The 18064-nt window shown below is 40.0% G+C and overlaps 1 protein-coding gene and 1 long non-coding RNA gene across 11 annotated transcripts in view; one reads left to right on the top strand and one right to left on the bottom strand.

Annotated features, from left to right (window-relative positions):
* Nucleotides 1-13415, top strand: part of LOC149126272 (uncharacterized) — a 23953-nt gene extending 10538 nt beyond the window's left edge. The window contains exons 3-5 of the long non-coding RNA XR_016235813.1: nt 2701-2752; nt 7312-7334; nt 12589-13415. This is a non-coding gene — a long non-coding RNA (uncharacterized LOC149126272). The remainder of the gene's footprint in view (nt 1-2700; nt 2753-7311; nt 7335-12588) is intronic.
* Nucleotides 1-18064, bottom strand: part of CIBAR1 (CBY1 interacting BAR domain containing 1) — a 26619-nt gene extending 8555 nt beyond the window's left edge. For 3 of the 10 annotated variants that reach the window (XM_070075307.2, XM_070075310.2, XM_089335523.1), the window contains exons 1-6: nt 17765-18064; nt 17046-17280; nt 13745-13813; nt 12973-13074; nt 9734-9769; nt 7550-7654 (exon numbers count right to left, since the gene is read on the bottom strand). In XM_070075307.2, the coding sequence (XP_069931408.1) occupies nt 7550-7654; nt 9734-9769; nt 12973-13074; nt 13745-13813; nt 17046-17280; nt 17765-17790 (573 nt within the window). In that variant the 5' untranslated portion in view covers nt 17791-18064. Of the gene's footprint in view, nt 1-7549; nt 9770-12972; nt 13075-13744; nt 13840-15970; nt 16021-16727; nt 16815-17045; nt 17281-17764 lie in introns of those variants that run through there. The other 7 variants (XM_070075308.2, XM_070075311.2, XM_089335525.1 and 4 more) reach the window with 6 other exon arrangements.

Here is an 18064-nt window from a genome sequence, read left to right as displayed (position 1 = left end):
AATGACCTGGATTGAGCTCCAGGCCTCAGCCTGGCCCAGCATTGGATGTTGCAGGTATTGGGAGGGAACTAGTAAATGGGAGACTTTTTCTTTTCTTTTTTTTTTTTTTTTTTTTAAAGTTTATTTTTTTTTATTTATTTATTTATTTATTTTTTTTTGACAGGCAGAGTGGACAGTGAGAGAGAGAGACAGAGAGAGAAAGGTCTTCCCTTGCCGTTGGTTCACCCTCCAATGGCCGCCGCTGCAGCCGGCGCACCGCGCTGATCCGATGGCAGGAGCCAGGAGCCAGGTGCTTTTCCTGGTCTCCCATGGGGTGCAGGGCCCAAGCACCTGGGCCATCCTCCACTGCACTCCCTGGCCATAGCAGAGAGCTGGCCTGGAAGAGGGGCAACCGGGACAGAATCCGGCGCCCGGACCGGGACTAGAACCCGGTGTGCCGGCGCCGCAAGGTGGAGGATTAACCTAGTGAGCCACGGCGCCGGCCTAAATGGGAGACTTTTTCTATGTTTGCTTTTCCAAAAGAAAAAATATATATAAACAGAAAAAGAGGGATACAATTTTGGAAATATATTAGAGCTAGAACAGTTTCTGGCCCAGACTATGACTACTTTCCTTAGTTGTCAGCCTAAGATAGTTGCTAACCAAAAAGATGTCAGGAGCTCTCTAGGAGTGTGGAAACTCCATGGAAAAGAGCAGCAGGAGGCATCAATTACAAACCAAAACATCTATTTTTTAATACTCAAGAAATAAAACAGCTAAATGAGAAAATGTCCTTTTAGTTTAAATGTCCATTTAAACTTTGATTAACAAGCAAGATATTTAATAAAAGAACTGTAAAATGTCAATATTTTGGTAAATAGGGGGAAATGACAGCTTTTTAGAGTAGAGGCTATTCAGTAAAGGATTTCATAACTTTATCCATTTGGAAATAATATGGTTACATATTTACTTCATGCCAAATGAAAAATAATTGCTAGAAAAAAAAAACATTTAAATGTTTGAGATAATTCAAAAATACTAGAAGAAATGTTTTAGGCCGGCGCCGCGGCTCACTAGGCTAATCCTCCGCCTTGCGGCGCTGGCACACCGGGTTCTAGTCCCAGTCGGGGCGCCGGATTCTGTCCCGGTTGCCCCTCTTCCAGGCCAGCCCTCTGCTGTGGCCAGGGAGTGCAGTGGAGGATGGCCCAGGTGCTTGGGCCCTGCACCCCATGGGAGACCAGGAGAAGTACCTGGCTCCTGCCATCGGATCAGCGTGGTGCGCCGGCTGCAGCGCGCCGGCCGCGGCGGCCATTGGAGGGTGAACCAACGGCAAAGGAAGACCTTTCTCTCTGTCTCTCTCTCTCACTGTCCACTCTGCCTGTCAAAAAAAAAAAAAAAAAAGTTTTAAAAATTGTACCAGAGGGGTAGGCATTGTGGTGTAGGAGGTTAAGCCAGGGCCTGTGAAGTTAAGAGTCCTGGCTGCTCTGCTACTGATCCAGCTCCCTGTTAATGTGTTTAGGAAAGTAGTGGAAGATGGCCTAACTGCTTGCAGGTTGGCCCCCCTATGTGGGAGACCTTGATGGAATTCTAACTTCTGGCCTGGCCTGGGGCCAGCTGTTGTGGTCTTTTGTGGAGTGAACCAACAGATCTCTTGTCTTTCTTCATTCTGCCTTTCAAATAATTAAATCTTGTAAAAAAATTATACTAGGAGAAAGTAAAAGCAAATATTTATATAATCTTACGGATGAAAATGATTTCCTAGACATGATGCCATGGCAGAAACCAAATAGAAGACTGTCTAATAAATTTGGCAACAAAAACACTAAGTATCAAAACCATCAAAGGCAGTAGAAATGAGAAACTATTTAATATAAAGGGTTCTTTCAATATAAAGAATTTTTACAAATAAGAAAAGCACTATTACCCAATAGAAAGTGTAATTTACTAAAGTCATTAGATTATATGAAAAATATTCTGCCTCAATAGTAGTAATGAGATTATGATGCAATGATTTTTAAAATTAGATTGGCTGTTATAAAAATATTACTACTAATCATTGTGACTCCTATGCTCATGCAGGGTTTAAGAGGGAATGTAACTGGTTCAATTTGTGTTGGACATAAGCTTTAAAAACAGCCATTCAAAATGAGTATTCTCTTTGGACCAAGAACTCCACTTCTGGGCCAGTACATGGGCTGGTATTTAAGGATGTTTAATGATGCAAAGACATTTACAAGTGCAAAAATCACCTAAATGTCTACTAATGAGGACTGATTAAATAAACACATCCATATTGCAAAATACTATGAGGATACCAAAAAAGAGAATATGGATTTTTGTTTCTTAGCATGAATATGTCCACAATATAGTCAAATTTAAAAAGATGTTAAAATATCTCATTTATATATAACTATTATATATGTGACTATGTTGTGAGGAGTAAATGAGTATCCACATAAATTTCTTAGAATGCTACCTGGACACAGTGCTTAAGAGATAATTGTTACTGTTTTTATTCCCTTTTCTCTATATATACATGCATGGGAAAAGTCTGGAAATGATATAAGCTAAAATACCAACTGATTATTTTTGAGTGTTAGGATATATTTTTCCCTGTAATTTTATGAAAAAATATGATGTTATATTTATAATAAAAAATAAAGCTATAAAATTAAAGTTATATTTCTTTCTCATGTCACCCTCTTCACCATATATACCAAGTTCCTGTCCCTGTTTGTTCCAAGAGTGATTCCTGGTCAAGATCTTTTTTTGGGTAGGTCTGAAATTACTTTGACATTCATATCAGTGATGATTTTCCCAAGGGTTAACAAATAGGATTGTGATTTTTGTCTGTCATTGGTCACTAAGTTCTTCACCAACCCAAAGACAAATTCTTTGGAAAGTTCCTATGAAAAGTCTTTAGTCTAAAAATTGTTACTTTTTCTGATTAATGTAAATAGACTTGTGCATTCAGCCCACAAAGAAATGCTTTTTTAAGCTGTGCTCATTACTGCCAATCAATTCTACTCCTAGAGTGGATAAAGGAAGAGCCATAAGCTCTATGCATATCTGAAGCAGTAGTTTGATAACAGGTAAGAATAAAAATAGTTTATATCTGCTTCTCCAAAGGGTGGTATCAATAATGGATTTTTCCAAAGATTTGGCTCAATCAGGAATGTTGTTTGAGATGTGCTAAAGTCAACATGACAATATTTGATTAATCAGAAAATAAGGGAGAGTACTGTAGCTCTTTTTGACTGAAATTTGAGACTACTGGTATCAGAAGATTTCTGCATCCCTCTTTATTGTAAAAAATCCCAAATTAGGTTTACCTTGGGAAAAAAGCAATTTGACAGTAAAAAGGAAAGATATGCAGAATAGAGATTCATAATCTTAACAGGCTTTATGCTTATATATCTGGGAATCTGCTAGAACCATGGGAGTTTGAACTAAAAGTGTAGGTTGTTGCTGATGATATGATTTTTGTATGTATTATATCTTAAGGAATCCACTGAAAACACTGAAATAATAATCAAGTTTGTCAAGTTCAGGCTATAAAGCCATTGTACAAAACTCTATTTCTGTACATATCAATGAACACTCCAAAATCAGTTCCATTTATAGGAAGATTTAAATGTAGGGAAAAACATCTTGTGTTCATGGGCTGGAAAAATGAGTCAAAGATGTCATTTCTGCACAAACTTACACACAGATTCAATGTGAGCCCATTGGAATTCCAGTTGACTTCTTTGTAGAAACTGATAAGCTGATTCCAGAATTTATATAGAATTGCAATTGATTAAGAATAGGCAAATCAATCTTTTTTTTTTTTTTAAGTTCATTTATTTGAAAGAGTGACAGAGACCGTCCATCTTCTGGCTCACTTCCCATATGGCCAAAACAGGGCTGAGTCGGGTTGAAATGAGGAGCCTGGAACTCCATCCAGGTCTCCCATGTTGGGGCCCAAATACTTGGGCCATCATCTGCTGCTCATCCAGGCACATTAACAGGGAACTGGGTCAGGAACAGAGCAGCTAAGAATTGAACTGGCACTTTCGATAGGAGATTATCACCAGTGGCAGCTTAATCTGCTGTACCACAACATTGACCCTCATGAGGGCAGGTTCAAGTCCCAGCTGTTTTCCTTTGATCCAGTTTCCTACTAATATGGATGCAAAAACAGTGGAGGGTGGCACAAGTATTTGGGCTCCTGCCACCCATGTGGGAGACTCAGATGGAGTGCCAGACTCTGACTTTGGCCGGCCCAACCCTGGCTACTGTATCCATTTGAGGAGTTAACTAGTGCAACTCTTTCAAGTAAATAAATAAATCTTCAAACAAACAAACAAACCTAGGGGAACTTACACAGTCCAATTTTATAATTAACCAGTACTTGGGACCCTGCTACCCATGTGGGAGACTGGGATAAAGCTCCTGGCTCCTGCCTGACCCAGCTCCAGGCGTTGGGGCCATTTGAGGAGTGAACCAGCAGATGGAAGATCCTGTCTCCTCTTTAACTCTGCCTTTGAAACAAATAATCTTAAAAAACAAAAACAAAACAACGTCAGAGCTGGAACTGTAAAACTGTTAGAAGAAATTGAGAAAAGTCTTCAGGACCTTGGATATGGAAATGGATCCTTAGCCATAAAATTTAAGTATAAGTTAACAAAAGGTGGATAAATTGTACTGCATCAAAATTTAAAACTTGAGCATCAGTGGATACCAACAAGTAGGTGAAAAGACAATTCACAGAAAGGGAAGAAAAAAAACCACAAATCTTTTATTTGAAAATGGACATACCTAGAATATACTAAAAACTCACAACTCAGTAATACAACCAGTTAATTAAAATGTGGACATAAGACCTGAATAGCCCTTTCTTCAAGGAAGATTTATACAAGTGGTCAATAAGCATCAGCAGGGAATGCAAATCTAAACTACAGTGAGACACTACTTGACACCCACTATGATGGCGACAATCAAGCAGTCTGATGAAAAGCAATTACTGAGCATGAGAAGTCAGAACCCTCACATACTGCTGGTGGGACCGAACAAGAGTGTAGGGAAAATAGTCTGGCAATTCCTTAACTGACTAAACAGTTAACCATATCCGACAATTCCATACCTAGGAATGTACCTAAGAAAAATGAAAGTATATGTCCAAACATGAATGTTTGTATCAGCATTATTCACAAAAGGTGGGAACAACCTAAATGTCCATTAACTGATGGACCAAAGATTGTGATAATACCCCTACAATGGAATATTATTTGGCCATAAAAAGGAATAAAGTATATGGGCTTTTGGCCAAGTGGTTAGGACACTGGTTTGGAACACACACATTCCACACTGGGTGCTTGGGTTTGATATCTGCCTCCAGCTCCTGACTCAAGCTTCTGCCAGTGTAGACTGGGGGAGAATGATTAATAGCTGTAGTGGGTAGGTTCCTGCCACCCTTGTGGAAGAAATCTGGATTGAGTTCTGGCTTTTCAGTGTCATCCCTGCCCAGACCTGATCACTACAGGCCATTTAGGGAGTGAGCTGGTCAACAGGATCTTTCTGCCTCTCAAATGAATTAAAAAGAAAAAAACTGAAGTGGTGATATATACTGCAATGCAGATAAGCTTTCAAACCATGCTAAGTAAAAGAAGCCAGTCATAAGAGACCACATGTTTTATGATTCCATTTGTATGAAATATCTAGAATAGCCCCATCAAAGACAAAATTAGTGGTAGCTGCTTAGGTCTGAAAAGAGGCAGGGAGTTAAAAACTAAAGTGTACAAGGTAGAGGTGATGAAAATGTTCTCAAATTGGTGATGGTTGCACATATCTGAATACCCTAAATCCACTGAGTTGTAGACTTGGAATTAAACATCAATTTTTAAAAGTTAAGGTTTTTTCTCCCCCTGCAACCATGAGAAGATTTTCCTCTTTTGGAGATACAATACAGTAGGCAAGGAGAAAATTTTGGAAGCTCTTCTTTTCTCTATGCAGCCTGTACAGCCCCTCCATCTCCTACTGCTTCAGGAAATCCCAGGTAACGGAAACTGTAGCTGGAATTCTGCACTCACAACTTTGTCCTAGTTTTGTATCTGGTTATGCTCAGGAATTAAAAACATAAGTAGAGGCACCAGCAGACAGGAGGAACACAAAGGGGAGTCTAAATGTCAGAATACTGATGAATTTCCATGTGTAAAAGAAAATTTTGCAGGCATAAGAACATTGGTAGAATAAGCACAGATTCCCATCACTAGGAAGTCCTTAGGTATCAACAGAATGAAGGCCATTCTCACTTTTCAGGTTAAGGCTAACCATTTATTTTAGTAAACTGCCTTCCTTTGTCTCACAATTTTAGCAATTATAAAATATTATTACACCCTGTTCTTACCCTCCCAGCTTGGTAAAGGTGTTTGTCTCAGAATAGTCTCTGTAGATGCCCTTCTGCTGTTCACAGCAGAGAAAACAGCCTGTGATTGAATTGAGAACTTAAAGTTCTGAAACTCTTTGAAACTAAGATAAGAAGTTGAAGAAAATAAAAATAGCATATGAATATTGTTTCATGTATTTCAGAAAGGGAGATATACTTATTTTATTGATAAGGATATAGCTTATGAAAGCAGGAAGGTTTCCTTATCAACAGTGGTAAGAAAACAACAAAAAAAGAAGTATTAAAACTTTTTACAGGAATTCTATGCAGTGAGCCAAAAAGACCTCTTTCGATGAGTTTTAAAGTATCTAAGAAGGTCATACACAATCCTTCACATCTTTTACAAGATGCCTGAAGAAAGCCACTGGAGACCTGTTGGATTCCTTGATTTCAAACTACTGATGTGTTAAAAGAATGCAATGTGTGTTATTTTGTTGATTAAGACAGTCTATCATAATGGATACAAATTTATGTGGTTGGCTACTGTTATCCTATATTTTTGGTAATATGTAACCATTAGAAAATTTTATGCAGTGAATGTTATGGGTAGTAAATTTAATAGAAGGCACATATTAAAAATAACTGATTTATGGCTCATATTTATGGATATGGCATTTTGGGTAAATTATATCTTTTCTGAATTTTTTTAGAAAAAGGTTTATTTTATTCATTTGAAAGAGTTATAAAGAAAGATGGCCCAAATCCTTTGCCCAAGTCCTTAGGCCCTGCACCAACGTGAGAGACCCAAAAAAAGCTCCTGGCTCCTGACTTCGGATTGACCTAGCTCCACCTGTTGTACCCATTTGTGGAGTGAACGAGTGGATGGAAGATCCTCTGACTCTGCTTCTCTCTAACTCTGCCTTTCAAATGAATAAATCTTTTTTTTTTTCCCAAAAAACCCACAGTATTTATGATAATACTGTGCAAGGTAAGTATTTATTGGCTATCTGCCCTCTGGTTTGGAATGTAGCCTTTTAAATACACCATTGTTTCCATTAAATTCTGATGTTCTGATTTATAATATCTTTTTTTACAAGGACTATTCATAAGCAAAAAAATTCAGCATAATTTAAACTTTTCATAAGTTTAAATAAAATGTAAGGTTAGAAAACATGTTTTGAACTTTAACAGTTACTTTATTACCTTTATATCCCTTATTTTCTGCTTTTCAAAGTTGTCAATAGTTTCCTCCAGATGACGAGTTGTTCGGGTAGCGTCCATTGTCGCTCTCTGTAATTCGGTTTCTGCCTACAAAAGTATTTCCCAGCCAAAGACATAAAAATCAAATCAGAGTTCATTGAATCTACTGATAAATGGAACAACTGCAGCACTGGCTCTGGCCTAACAGTGTAAATTGCTGAATAGTGGGGCTGGTCCTGTGGCACAGCAGGTTAAGCAGCTGCCCACAGCACTGGCATCCCATATGGGTGTTGGTTCAAATTCCAGTTGCTCCACTTCCAATCCAGGTGCCTGCTAATGGCTTGCTAAAAGCAATGGAAGATGGCCCAAGTGCTTGGGCCCCTGAACCCATGTGGGAGGCCTGGATGAAGCTCCTGGCTCCTGCCTTTAGCCTGGCCCAGCGCTGGCTGTTGCAGCAATCTGGGGAGTGTACCAGCAGATGGAAGATTTCTCTCTCTGCCTCTGCCCTTCTGTAACTTTGCCTTTCAAATAAAAAAAATCTTAAAAAAATTATTGAATAGTATATTTTACCACATGAATAATGTGATCTACATTACAAGAACATGCAGAATAAAGAACTTTAATAAGTGGCATAATTCATGATCTCAAAACACAATAAAACAAAAGTCCATCCTTTCTACAAAACTAATTTTTTCCTAACCATGGTGCTTTATTGTAAAACAATTTTTCATATTCACTACCTGTGTCATTTGTCATACTTTTTTCTTCTCTTTCCTCCTCTTTGATCCCTTCTCATTCCAAAAGAAAAGACTTATCACCTATTAAGTATTCTTAATTATCTCAAACATTGTCTCTGTAAAATATAGGAATGTATGTCTCATAGGGCTACTGGATACAGGATTAAATGAAATAATTTTTGTAAAGTATACTAGAAAGACTTACAGCCATGACAATTTCCACAACTTTTATTTTTTTATCATTACAACATTGAAGTATTTTGGGCTAACAAGTATATAATTTCATTGTCTTTATCCCCTTACTTTTGCTAGTTTTCCAAATGCATTAAATATTTCTAATATCCTACTCAAGCAGAGTAGAATATAAACTAAAAATAACTTATTTCAGCACAGGATTTCTACTTGGAGATACTTCTCATAAGCTAACTATTATACTGTTTCTATTGGTTTAATGCTTATTACAAAACATATACTAGTCACTAATAGATTAGGTAGCAAGACTAATGCTGGATTCATAAACTCTGACATGTACTTATTACTTATACTGTCTACATCTGTGTTCTACAATCCAGTGTATCCACTAGCCACATAAGGCCATTTAATTAAAATAAAATAAAAATTTTAAAACTGGTTCCTAAGTTCTGCTAGTTGCATTTCAAAAGCTCAGTAGGCACAGATAGCTGGAGGCAACAGCACTAAGTATAGCGTATCACCAACCTAATCATTTTTAAAAGCATTTCTTGCTTTAGGACAGTAGTTGCCCAAAAACATTTAAGATGTTTTCTCAAGCAGTAACACTGAGATTTTAAAAATACACTGACAGTCTGGTGCCGTGGCTCAATAGGCTAATCCTCCACCTAGCGGCGCCAGCACACGGGGTTCTAGTCCCAGTCGGGGCGCCAGATTCTTTCCCGGTTGCCCCTCTTCCAGGCCAGCTCTCTTCTGTGGCCCGGGAAGGCAGTGGAGGATGGCCCAAGTGCTTGGGCCCTGCACCCCATGGGAGACCAGGAGAAGTACCTGGTTCCTGCCTTCGGATCAGCGTGGTGCGCCGGCCACAGCGCGCCGGCCGTGGCGGCCATTGGAGGGTGAACCAACGGCAAAAGGAAGACCTTTCTTTCTGTCTCTCTCTCTCACTATCCACTCTGCCTGTCAAAAAAACAAAAACAAAAACAAAACAAAACAAAAAAAATAAACACCACACTGACCAATTTTCTGATTAAATTCTTCCTAATAAAGTTTTATTTTCCATGCTAGTAGTATATTTACTCAACTCTTATATATCATCATTTAATGATCATGGAAAAAATTATTTGCATTTGTCATCAAAGGTCTGTGACTTGTAATATGACATTTAGCCCTTGCTTTCTTTTTCAAGAAAATGTATAAATTGAAAGAAGTAAAAAGGTTTACTGTAAGGATGCATTTCTTGATACACCATTTTATTACCCACCTGTGACTGAAATTTTTCATAAAGGAAAAAAATCCACTTCAAAGACAATGTAAAATTTTCAATAAATTAAAATCATACTCAAAATTATATATTCTTGCAATTAGGTCACACATTAATTATATGAATCATATACCTTTATAATCAATTAATTCAACTATACAATTTTAAGGTATTAAGTTCTTAAGCTATGCACTTGTTTATACCTCTCTGTGTATACATTTAGATGTAAAGTTTTTTTTAAAAAGTTTAAGATGTAAGGGACTGGTGAGGTAGGGTAAGCTTCCACCAGCGAATGGGCACAGATTTGAGTTCTGACTACTCCACTTCCAATCCAGCTCCCTGCTAATGGCCTGGGAAACCAGTAGAAGATGGCTCAAGTGCTTGGGCCCCTGGACCTGTGTGGGAGACCCCAAAGAATCTCCTGGTGACACTACAGCCATTTAGGGAGTGAACCAGCAGATGGAAGACCCCTCTCTCTGTAACTGCCTCTCAAATAAATATTTAAAAAAAGCCATGTATGCTTTCAATTTAGACATTGCCAGAAATCAAAAACATACCTCTCTCTCTTGCTGGGCTTGTGAGTCTTTAAACTGTAAGCTCATCACACGAAATTCAAAAGTAAAATTGTCTCTTTGAGGATTTATCAGGATGAAAAAATTTCTAAGTTATCTGATGTGTGGTAACCTTCTGCTAATGAGAATATTCAATCAGGCTAATTCCTAATACTGTTTCTTACATGTGACTGATGGCAGTTCCTGGGCCTACTTCTTTACCCTCCCAATTTATTGATATTTTCATTTAAAAAATTTGGAGTCTAAGTAGAGTTGGCTAAACTAGGAAAGAGGTACCTCTGTATCTTAACCCCTGTCACCCTCCAACAATTACTATTCATTTTTGAAAATCTCAAATTCTTTGGCTTGAGCAGAGCAAAATCCAAAATCAGAGTTTTCACAAAGGGAATATAAACTTCTAATACTCATATTTCTTCCTTTCACTATAAATTCTTCAAAATTCTGCAACAGGGGGGCGGCACCATGCCATAGCAGGTTAGGCTGCTGCCCACAAGCCTAGCATCCCTGTTCAAGTCTTGGCTGCTCCACTTCCAATCCAGTTTCTTGCTAATGTGCCTGGGAAAGCAAGGGAAGATGGCTCAAGTGCCTGGGCTCCTGTACCCAGCTGGGAAACTGCGATAAAGCTGGCTCCTGGCTTTGGCTTTGCCCATTGTGGCCATTTGGGGAGTGAACCAGTGGATGTAAGCTCTCTGTCTCTGTAACTGTGAGTTTCAAATCCCAAATTTATAAAAAAAAAAAATAAGCTTCTTGGTCCTCCTAGGGCGAGCAAGCAGTCCTGGGATCTTTACCTTACTCTTTTCTATCAGTGGGATTACTTCTATTGTGTATTAAATTTTAACATACTTCTGAATAAAGAGGCAGCTGAATTAGGTCTGTCCTGGTAAATATTTTATGGTACAAGTATGTATATTTATATTTATATATACTTATGTGTACACTGTCCCTTATTTTCCAGTCTCAGGTTGTTAAAATGCAGAGGTGGTGAATCTTACTCAGTGAGCAAATCTGTTCATCCGCAGCAGTCTCTTCAGTTGTTGCATTTCGCTACCCTGATGTGATTACACCACAGACCCGCTTCAACTGTGCTCTGAGACTGCTTCTCCCACTGCAACATTCACAGCAGAGCATCTAAGCCAGAAACTTACTTTTTCTTACCAATAGATTTGTTTCTGTGTTGAGTGTTGAGCCCAGTATTTGGGACAGTGATCTGCCATCTGTGCAGGATTCCAGATGTTAGATTTTGCCTGCCTCTGTGTGGGCCTCCTCCCTCCAGAACAAACCAGACTTTTGATATTTGGCTTAATTCTTAAGCACTGATGACACTCCGTGGCCTCGCTGTCAGCCATGTTTCTAGCATTCTCTGGAGTGCCTAACTTGCACAGAACATACTTCATAATCTAGTTTGCAGGCTATAAGCCTCAACAATTGTCCAAATATTCCTGTCCTCTCCAGTGGGTTTTCCCAGGCCTATGGCTGCCCACCTTTGTTTAGTATAATGTTGGGCTGTGTGCTTTTGATCCAAAGGAAGGACCAGGCAGTTGGTGCAGCCCTAGATCACTGCTCAAGGGACTCCCCTCAAGAATGGATGTGTTCTGAAACCTCAAAGGCCCCCAAACAGCCAATCCTGTGGTTTCTGGCTAAGGTGGGCAGTAACAACCTTAAAGATGTAGGAAGGAGACATATAAGAAGAAATGGGAAAAAGGTACAACAGGGATAAGTTAGTGCTTTGTACACAGTTCTACATATGCCAGTTGCTGGCAATTAGTGAGGAAGTTATTCTGTATGCTTTTGTTTAGTCACGAACAAGGCACATTCTAGTTTAAGGAACTGCCATGTTTAACAGAAGATCCTGGTACAGCTCCCTTTGTGTCTAGCTGTGGATCTCAAACTCTTAATTCTCCTTACGATCTTTGGCTGGAAGTCATATTTGTGGTTTCAGTTTTTTTTTTTTTTTTAAGGGAAAAATGAAGGGAATCATAAAGGAAATTTTCTTTCCAAAAAGTGGGAAAGAGTACTGCTATAAAATGATAGATCTTTACTAAATATTCCTCACCATGTAATAGAAAACAACCACAGAATTTTATTTTATTCTTTATGAAAACAACTGCATTTCTGAGTAAGTTTTCATTCTTTGAAGGTCTATTGTGGGCAATAATATGAATATAAGGAAACTGAAATAGATGGTGGGATCTCTTGAAAATTAGCTAATATTTACAGTAATAGTTCCTAAATTTATGTGCTTCAACTTTTTAAAAACCTTTTTGTCTTCATTTTTATTTCAAGGAAGAGAATCATGCTTCATTTTCCAAATGCCTGCAACAGCCAGGGCTAGGCCAAGCCAAAACAAGGAGCCTGGAACTCAGCCTGAGTCTCTCAACGTGGATGGCAGGACTCCAACTACTTGAGCCATCACCTGCTGCTTCCCAGGGTGTATATTAGCAGGAAGCTGGAATAGGAAGTGGAGCTGGAATGGGACACAGAGCCAGAGTGGGAATCCAGGTGGTCAGATATGGGATGCACTGCTGTGCCAAATGCGTGCTTCCTCTTTTCAACTTCTGTATTCAAATTCTCCACACGTTTAAAAGAAATGCAAAATTTCCGTGTATATTTAGTTTTGTACTGCATACCTTACAGACATTTTTTTAAAGACCAAAATTCAAAGGATACAATAACATGTCGATCAGATGGGTTTCGCTGACGTGTTCTTTCTAACTGAGTTAACTGCTTAGCTTCTCGGTTCCTTGCTGTTAATGTTGCTTTGAGGTCATCCTGCAAATAGGCATTTTTTTTTGTTACTGAAAGCTTCTGATTTCAGATTAAATACACAGTCTCTTTTAAGAATGGAAGAACAAATGCTTTGTGTTTGATCTAGGTACTATTACCACAGGGATTATGAGTACTGACTAATTAGTGTGCCTATGAGTTTGTGAGAAAAGGTTTTTCTTCAATATTCTCTATTTCAATGCAAAACCATATATATAAATATGTGATTTTGATTATGCTTGTAGTTGCATGGTTTACACATCTGTCAAGACTCAATGAACACCTATATGAGAATTTTATTGCATGTAAATTATACCTCAATAAAATTGCTTTTAAAAGAGAACTTTGTCATACTCATTTAAAAAGTCCAAGTATCATCCCTTACCTTAAAACAAAAATATAAGCATACTCATTTAATAAAATAATTTGTCCATATATTCATGACTATATATTAAACATTAAGATAATTCCATAATAATGTCTTAGGCTGCTATAGGGTAATTAGTAAGCTCAGTAAAAATATTTCATTATTCTCAAAGATCTAAGAAATGATCTTTCAGAGTATGTCAAAAGAATGACCACTTAGTGCTTTGTACTTTTTATTAAATGGACTACTGGAGATATGAAACCTTTTGCCAAAATATCTAATAAAAAAGAAAAATATGGATTTACTTACCCGTTTCATTCTTACAATGGTTCCATAAGCTTTCAAAGGTTCAACTACTTTGGCTTCAAGTCTTTCAACCTATTGAAAATTATTATAAAATATAACTGAAAAGAAACAGACAAATCAAAATTTAAATTCTGAAATAAGAACTATGTTGTTTAACCTGAACATAATTATTGTACAGATGAATATTTTTACAATTTTAAGTTTAAATGTCACTCTTTAACCTATCTTTATAATTAAAAGGTTATCATTGGGGCTGGCGCTGTGGTGTAGCAGGTAAGGCCGCTGCCTGCAGTGCTGGCAGCCCATATGGGCACCAGTTCAAGTCCCAGCTGCTCCACTTCCAATCTCGCTCTCTGCTACAGCCTGGAAAGCAGTGGAGGATGGCCCAAGTGCTTGGGCCCCTGCATCCACACGGGAGACCAGGAGGAAGCTCCTGGCTCCTGGCATCAGATCGGTACAGCTCTGGCTGTTGTGGCCATCTGGGGTGTGAGCCATTGGATGGAAGACCTCTATCTCTCTACCTCTGCCTTTTATTTTTTTTGTCTTTTTTATTTTTATTTTACTTATTTGAAAGATAGAGTTAGACAGTGAGAGAGACAAAGAGAAAGGTCTTCCTTCCATTGGTTCACCCCCCAACTAGCCGCTATGGTGGCAGGCGCTGCGCCGATCTGAAGCCAGGAGCCAGGTGCTTCCTCCTGGTCTCCCTTGTGGATGCAGGGCCCAACCACTTGGGCCATCCTCCACTGCCTTCTCAGGCCACAGCAGAGAGCTGGACTGGAAGAGGAGCAACTGGGACTAGAACCGGCGCCCATATGGGATGTCAGTGCTGCAGGCGGGGGATTAACGAAGTACGCCACGGCACTGGCCTGCCTTTCAAATATATAAATAAATCTTTTTTTTTAAAAAAAGAAGGTTATCATCAGAAATTGGTAAGAGTCAGAATCTAAACTCAAACACATCTGAAGCTGTTAAACTACTGAATAACAATAAATGCAGAAAAACACTTGTACAGTATGCAGTATGACAAGAAAATGTCTCCTCCTTTGTACACTATTATCCTAATATTACTTTTTAACCTCAAAGTAGGTTTTTGGGCAAATCTTGAGATATCTCAAATTTAAATACAGCTATCATTTTCAGTTTAACACACTGTTGGATACTTTACATATATTATCTCGGAACTGTAATAGTCCAACTTTCCAGAACCAAATATGGAAGCTGAAAGATAATGCATACTGGAAACATTTAAACCAACACAATATTCAAAAGCACAAACGCTTAGGAATCATGGTATCAGCTGCCATTTTTTCCCCCGAACAGCCATTCGTGAATTATCAAAACCTGGGGAACAAGAAAAATGATCTCAGTGTTGCTGAGCTCTCGCACTGTATGCCTGATCCCCACATTCTCATTGTTAATTACAAGAAGCAATTTGAGTAATTACTTCTTTTTCTCATACCACCTGAGGAAGGTACTGAAGAAACAAATATTTTTAAAATGGCAATTACATGTGGAAATACAACACAGAAAAAATAACTCCCGGAGAGACATTAAAATTTTCTCTCATGGCCAGTATTGTGGCACAGCAAGTTAAGCTGCCTGCAGTGCCAGCATCCAACATGGGCACAGGTTCTGGTCCCAGCTGCTCTACTTCTGAACCAGCTCTCTGCTAATAGATCTGAGAAAGCAGCGGAAGATGACCCAAGTGCTTGGTCCTCTGCACCCAAGAGGGAGACCTGGATGGAATTTCAGGTTTCTGGCTTGCTGGTCCAGCCCTGGCCTTTGCAGCCATTTGGGGAGTGCACCAGTGGACGGAAGATTTCTCTGTCCCTTCTTCCCTAGCTGTATTTCAATTAAATAACTAAATCCTAAAACAAAAAATTCTCCTTCAGAATAGGTAATATAAATGAACTGTATTAAATTGGTAAAGTGAACATCCATAATTTTCACAGCAGGAAAAAGGCTTTTTTGATGATACATATTTGAATAACCACGAGTATATTTCATGTCATATTGATTTAGTTTCTGTAAACAAAATGGTCATGAATGTTTCATTTAAAAGGAAAAAAAAATCAAGTTCTCATCAAGCATTTAAGTATTAGAAATCCTAAAATCAAAACCATGACTACTGAGGACAGCTTAGCCTGTACCATTTCTAATAATCAATACACTGCTTATTCAGTGTAAAGATTCTGCACGACTTTTTCTGTTCTCCTTTTTGTTGCCTACCTTTTGTCACTGTTCATTAGCACCTCCACCGTTTGGTAAGCAAGGAAAATAAAAGGAGAACAAATGTAAATCAATTCACTTTGCTATGTGACAAAGAGCGTAAAGGCTTTTCTAGGAAGGGACACGGAAATTATTGGCTGAAATAAGATTTTTAGAATTATGTGTATATAAACTATCTGCATTTATCATGTACAAAAGAGCTGTCTGTTTATTACAGAGGAAATGTCATATGGGAAAAGCTCAAGATTTTTCTACAAAGTACCTGTAACTGTGATTACTACTCAAGTTTTTGCATGGATAGTAATGAGAGGTTCAGAATTTATTATTTTTATTTTTTGAAAATTAAAATTTATTTTAGGCTTTAAAAAAGAATCAAAAGTACTAATGGAAAAAAGTACAAAAAAACAATGCAGTTTTCACTGGGCAACTTCTGACAAGTTAACCTCTGCCTTGAAACACAATTATAAGCAGAAGTGCTTATGAAATATTAAAGGGAAAAATGGGTTTGTTACAAGAAAATCACAAGAACATCTCCTCTGCCGACTAAAGCGAAAACAGTGACCTCCCATCTCACTACATGGTTTACTTCCATGCTGTTAGTCATTAAGGATTTTGGTGGGGGGGGGTATCAATGAACCATTTCACTTTGCAGGGTGTGGAAGCAACAACCATCTCTTGCCCATTTATTATTAATTTATTCATCAGGTGACCAATCCCAACACGCTCCACCTCCAGTCATACTTTAAAATGTACTTACGTGCACACCAGACACAAGCCACGCTTCTTTTCTTCCCCACGGGCACTAGTTATCACCCTCTGTACTTGGCCACCCTCTGGCCAGAAGCTGGCAAATAAAGTGGGGGAAATTCAGGACTTCAAGCCAACCCTAAAGTCTAGTTTGAAATCGGTAAAATAAATCCCAGAACGCTTCCCTTAAATAGACACAAACATGAAAGTGTACGTCTACGTGTTAGCCACTGTGGTTAGGCAGTTAGGTAGATTACAAGGGAAAAAGTCTCCAGGGTTCCTCCATCCGGCTCATTCATAACAATGACGCTGTGACCTCACTCCATACCTCAGCTTGTCGATAATCCTGAAGTTTGGCAAACTCATCAGCAAAGTTTTTCAGGCCTTGCTTTAAATGGGGGGTCTCTGTAGAGGCATAGATATTGATTTCATTCACCAGGAGGTCTGCTTTGTCTCGCAATCTGGCAGTTTTCCTCACATAAGCAGCAAAGATTTGGCACAGCTCTCCAAAATGCTTCTCCACATTTGTGACAGCATCTTGCAGTTGTCTGGTTTGAGCGTCCCTAGAGAAAAAGGTGACACAAAAAGCAAAACATGCTCGTTAGAGATGAGATGACTCCATGTTAATTTGCTATGCAAACATTCCCCGGACGTTCTACGGCTCTGGAGGCGCAAAACCCCCACCGATCCTTCACTGTCTGCGCGGGATGGGCACACGCTAAGGCCACGGCCTGCGGGCCTCACAGCCCAGGCCCGGCGGCTGCTCCGGTGCTGCGCGCTGCGCGGCCCGGGCGCCCGGTAGCCTCCCAGGCTTCCGTCCCGCCAGCTGCAGTGCGGGGAGGAGAGCAGCCGGCCGGGCCCGGGCTCTCTCCGGCCACCGGCGCTCGGAGCAGCCCAGGGAGTTAGGCCTCCGGGCGCACGGGGCCCGTGCAGTCTCCGGCCTAGGGTCGGAATCTTGCGCGGAGGCGCCAAGGGGAGAGGCTGCACTTTCCCCCACCCGAACCCTCGCGTGTAGCCGGCCCTGGGCAGCCAGGCCAGGGCTGTTACCGGTTTTCCAGGCTGCGCCTCAACATCTTGCCTCGCGCACGGCCGGGGACCCCGGGCTGGGGCCCAACGACGGGGTCTTGGAGGCGCCCGGGCGCGCGCTGGGGCGCGAGCCACCGGCGCCGCGAGCCCGGGAACGCACCCCGCGCGCCGCCGACGCCACGCCGGCCCGGGCGTTTCTATGGAAACGCGGCGTGCGCCGCCGCGGTCAGCGCCGGAGCGCGGCGGCCAGGGCGCGAGAAGGGCCAAGTGGCCAGGGGCGCCGAGGGGCCGCGGCGCCTTCCTGCTGGTGAAGCGAAGGGG

Source organism: Oryctolagus cuniculus, chromosome 6 (assembly GCF_051225735.1).
Source record: "Oryctolagus cuniculus isolate XC-2025 breed Fujian yellow rabbit chromosome 6, ASM5122573v1, whole genome shotgun sequence".
Taxonomy (NCBI): domain Eukaryota; kingdom Metazoa; phylum Chordata; class Mammalia; order Lagomorpha; family Leporidae; genus Oryctolagus; species Oryctolagus cuniculus.
The sequence above is the reverse complement of the archived record's forward strand: the minus strand, read 5'-3'. Positions and strand labels throughout refer to the sequence as shown.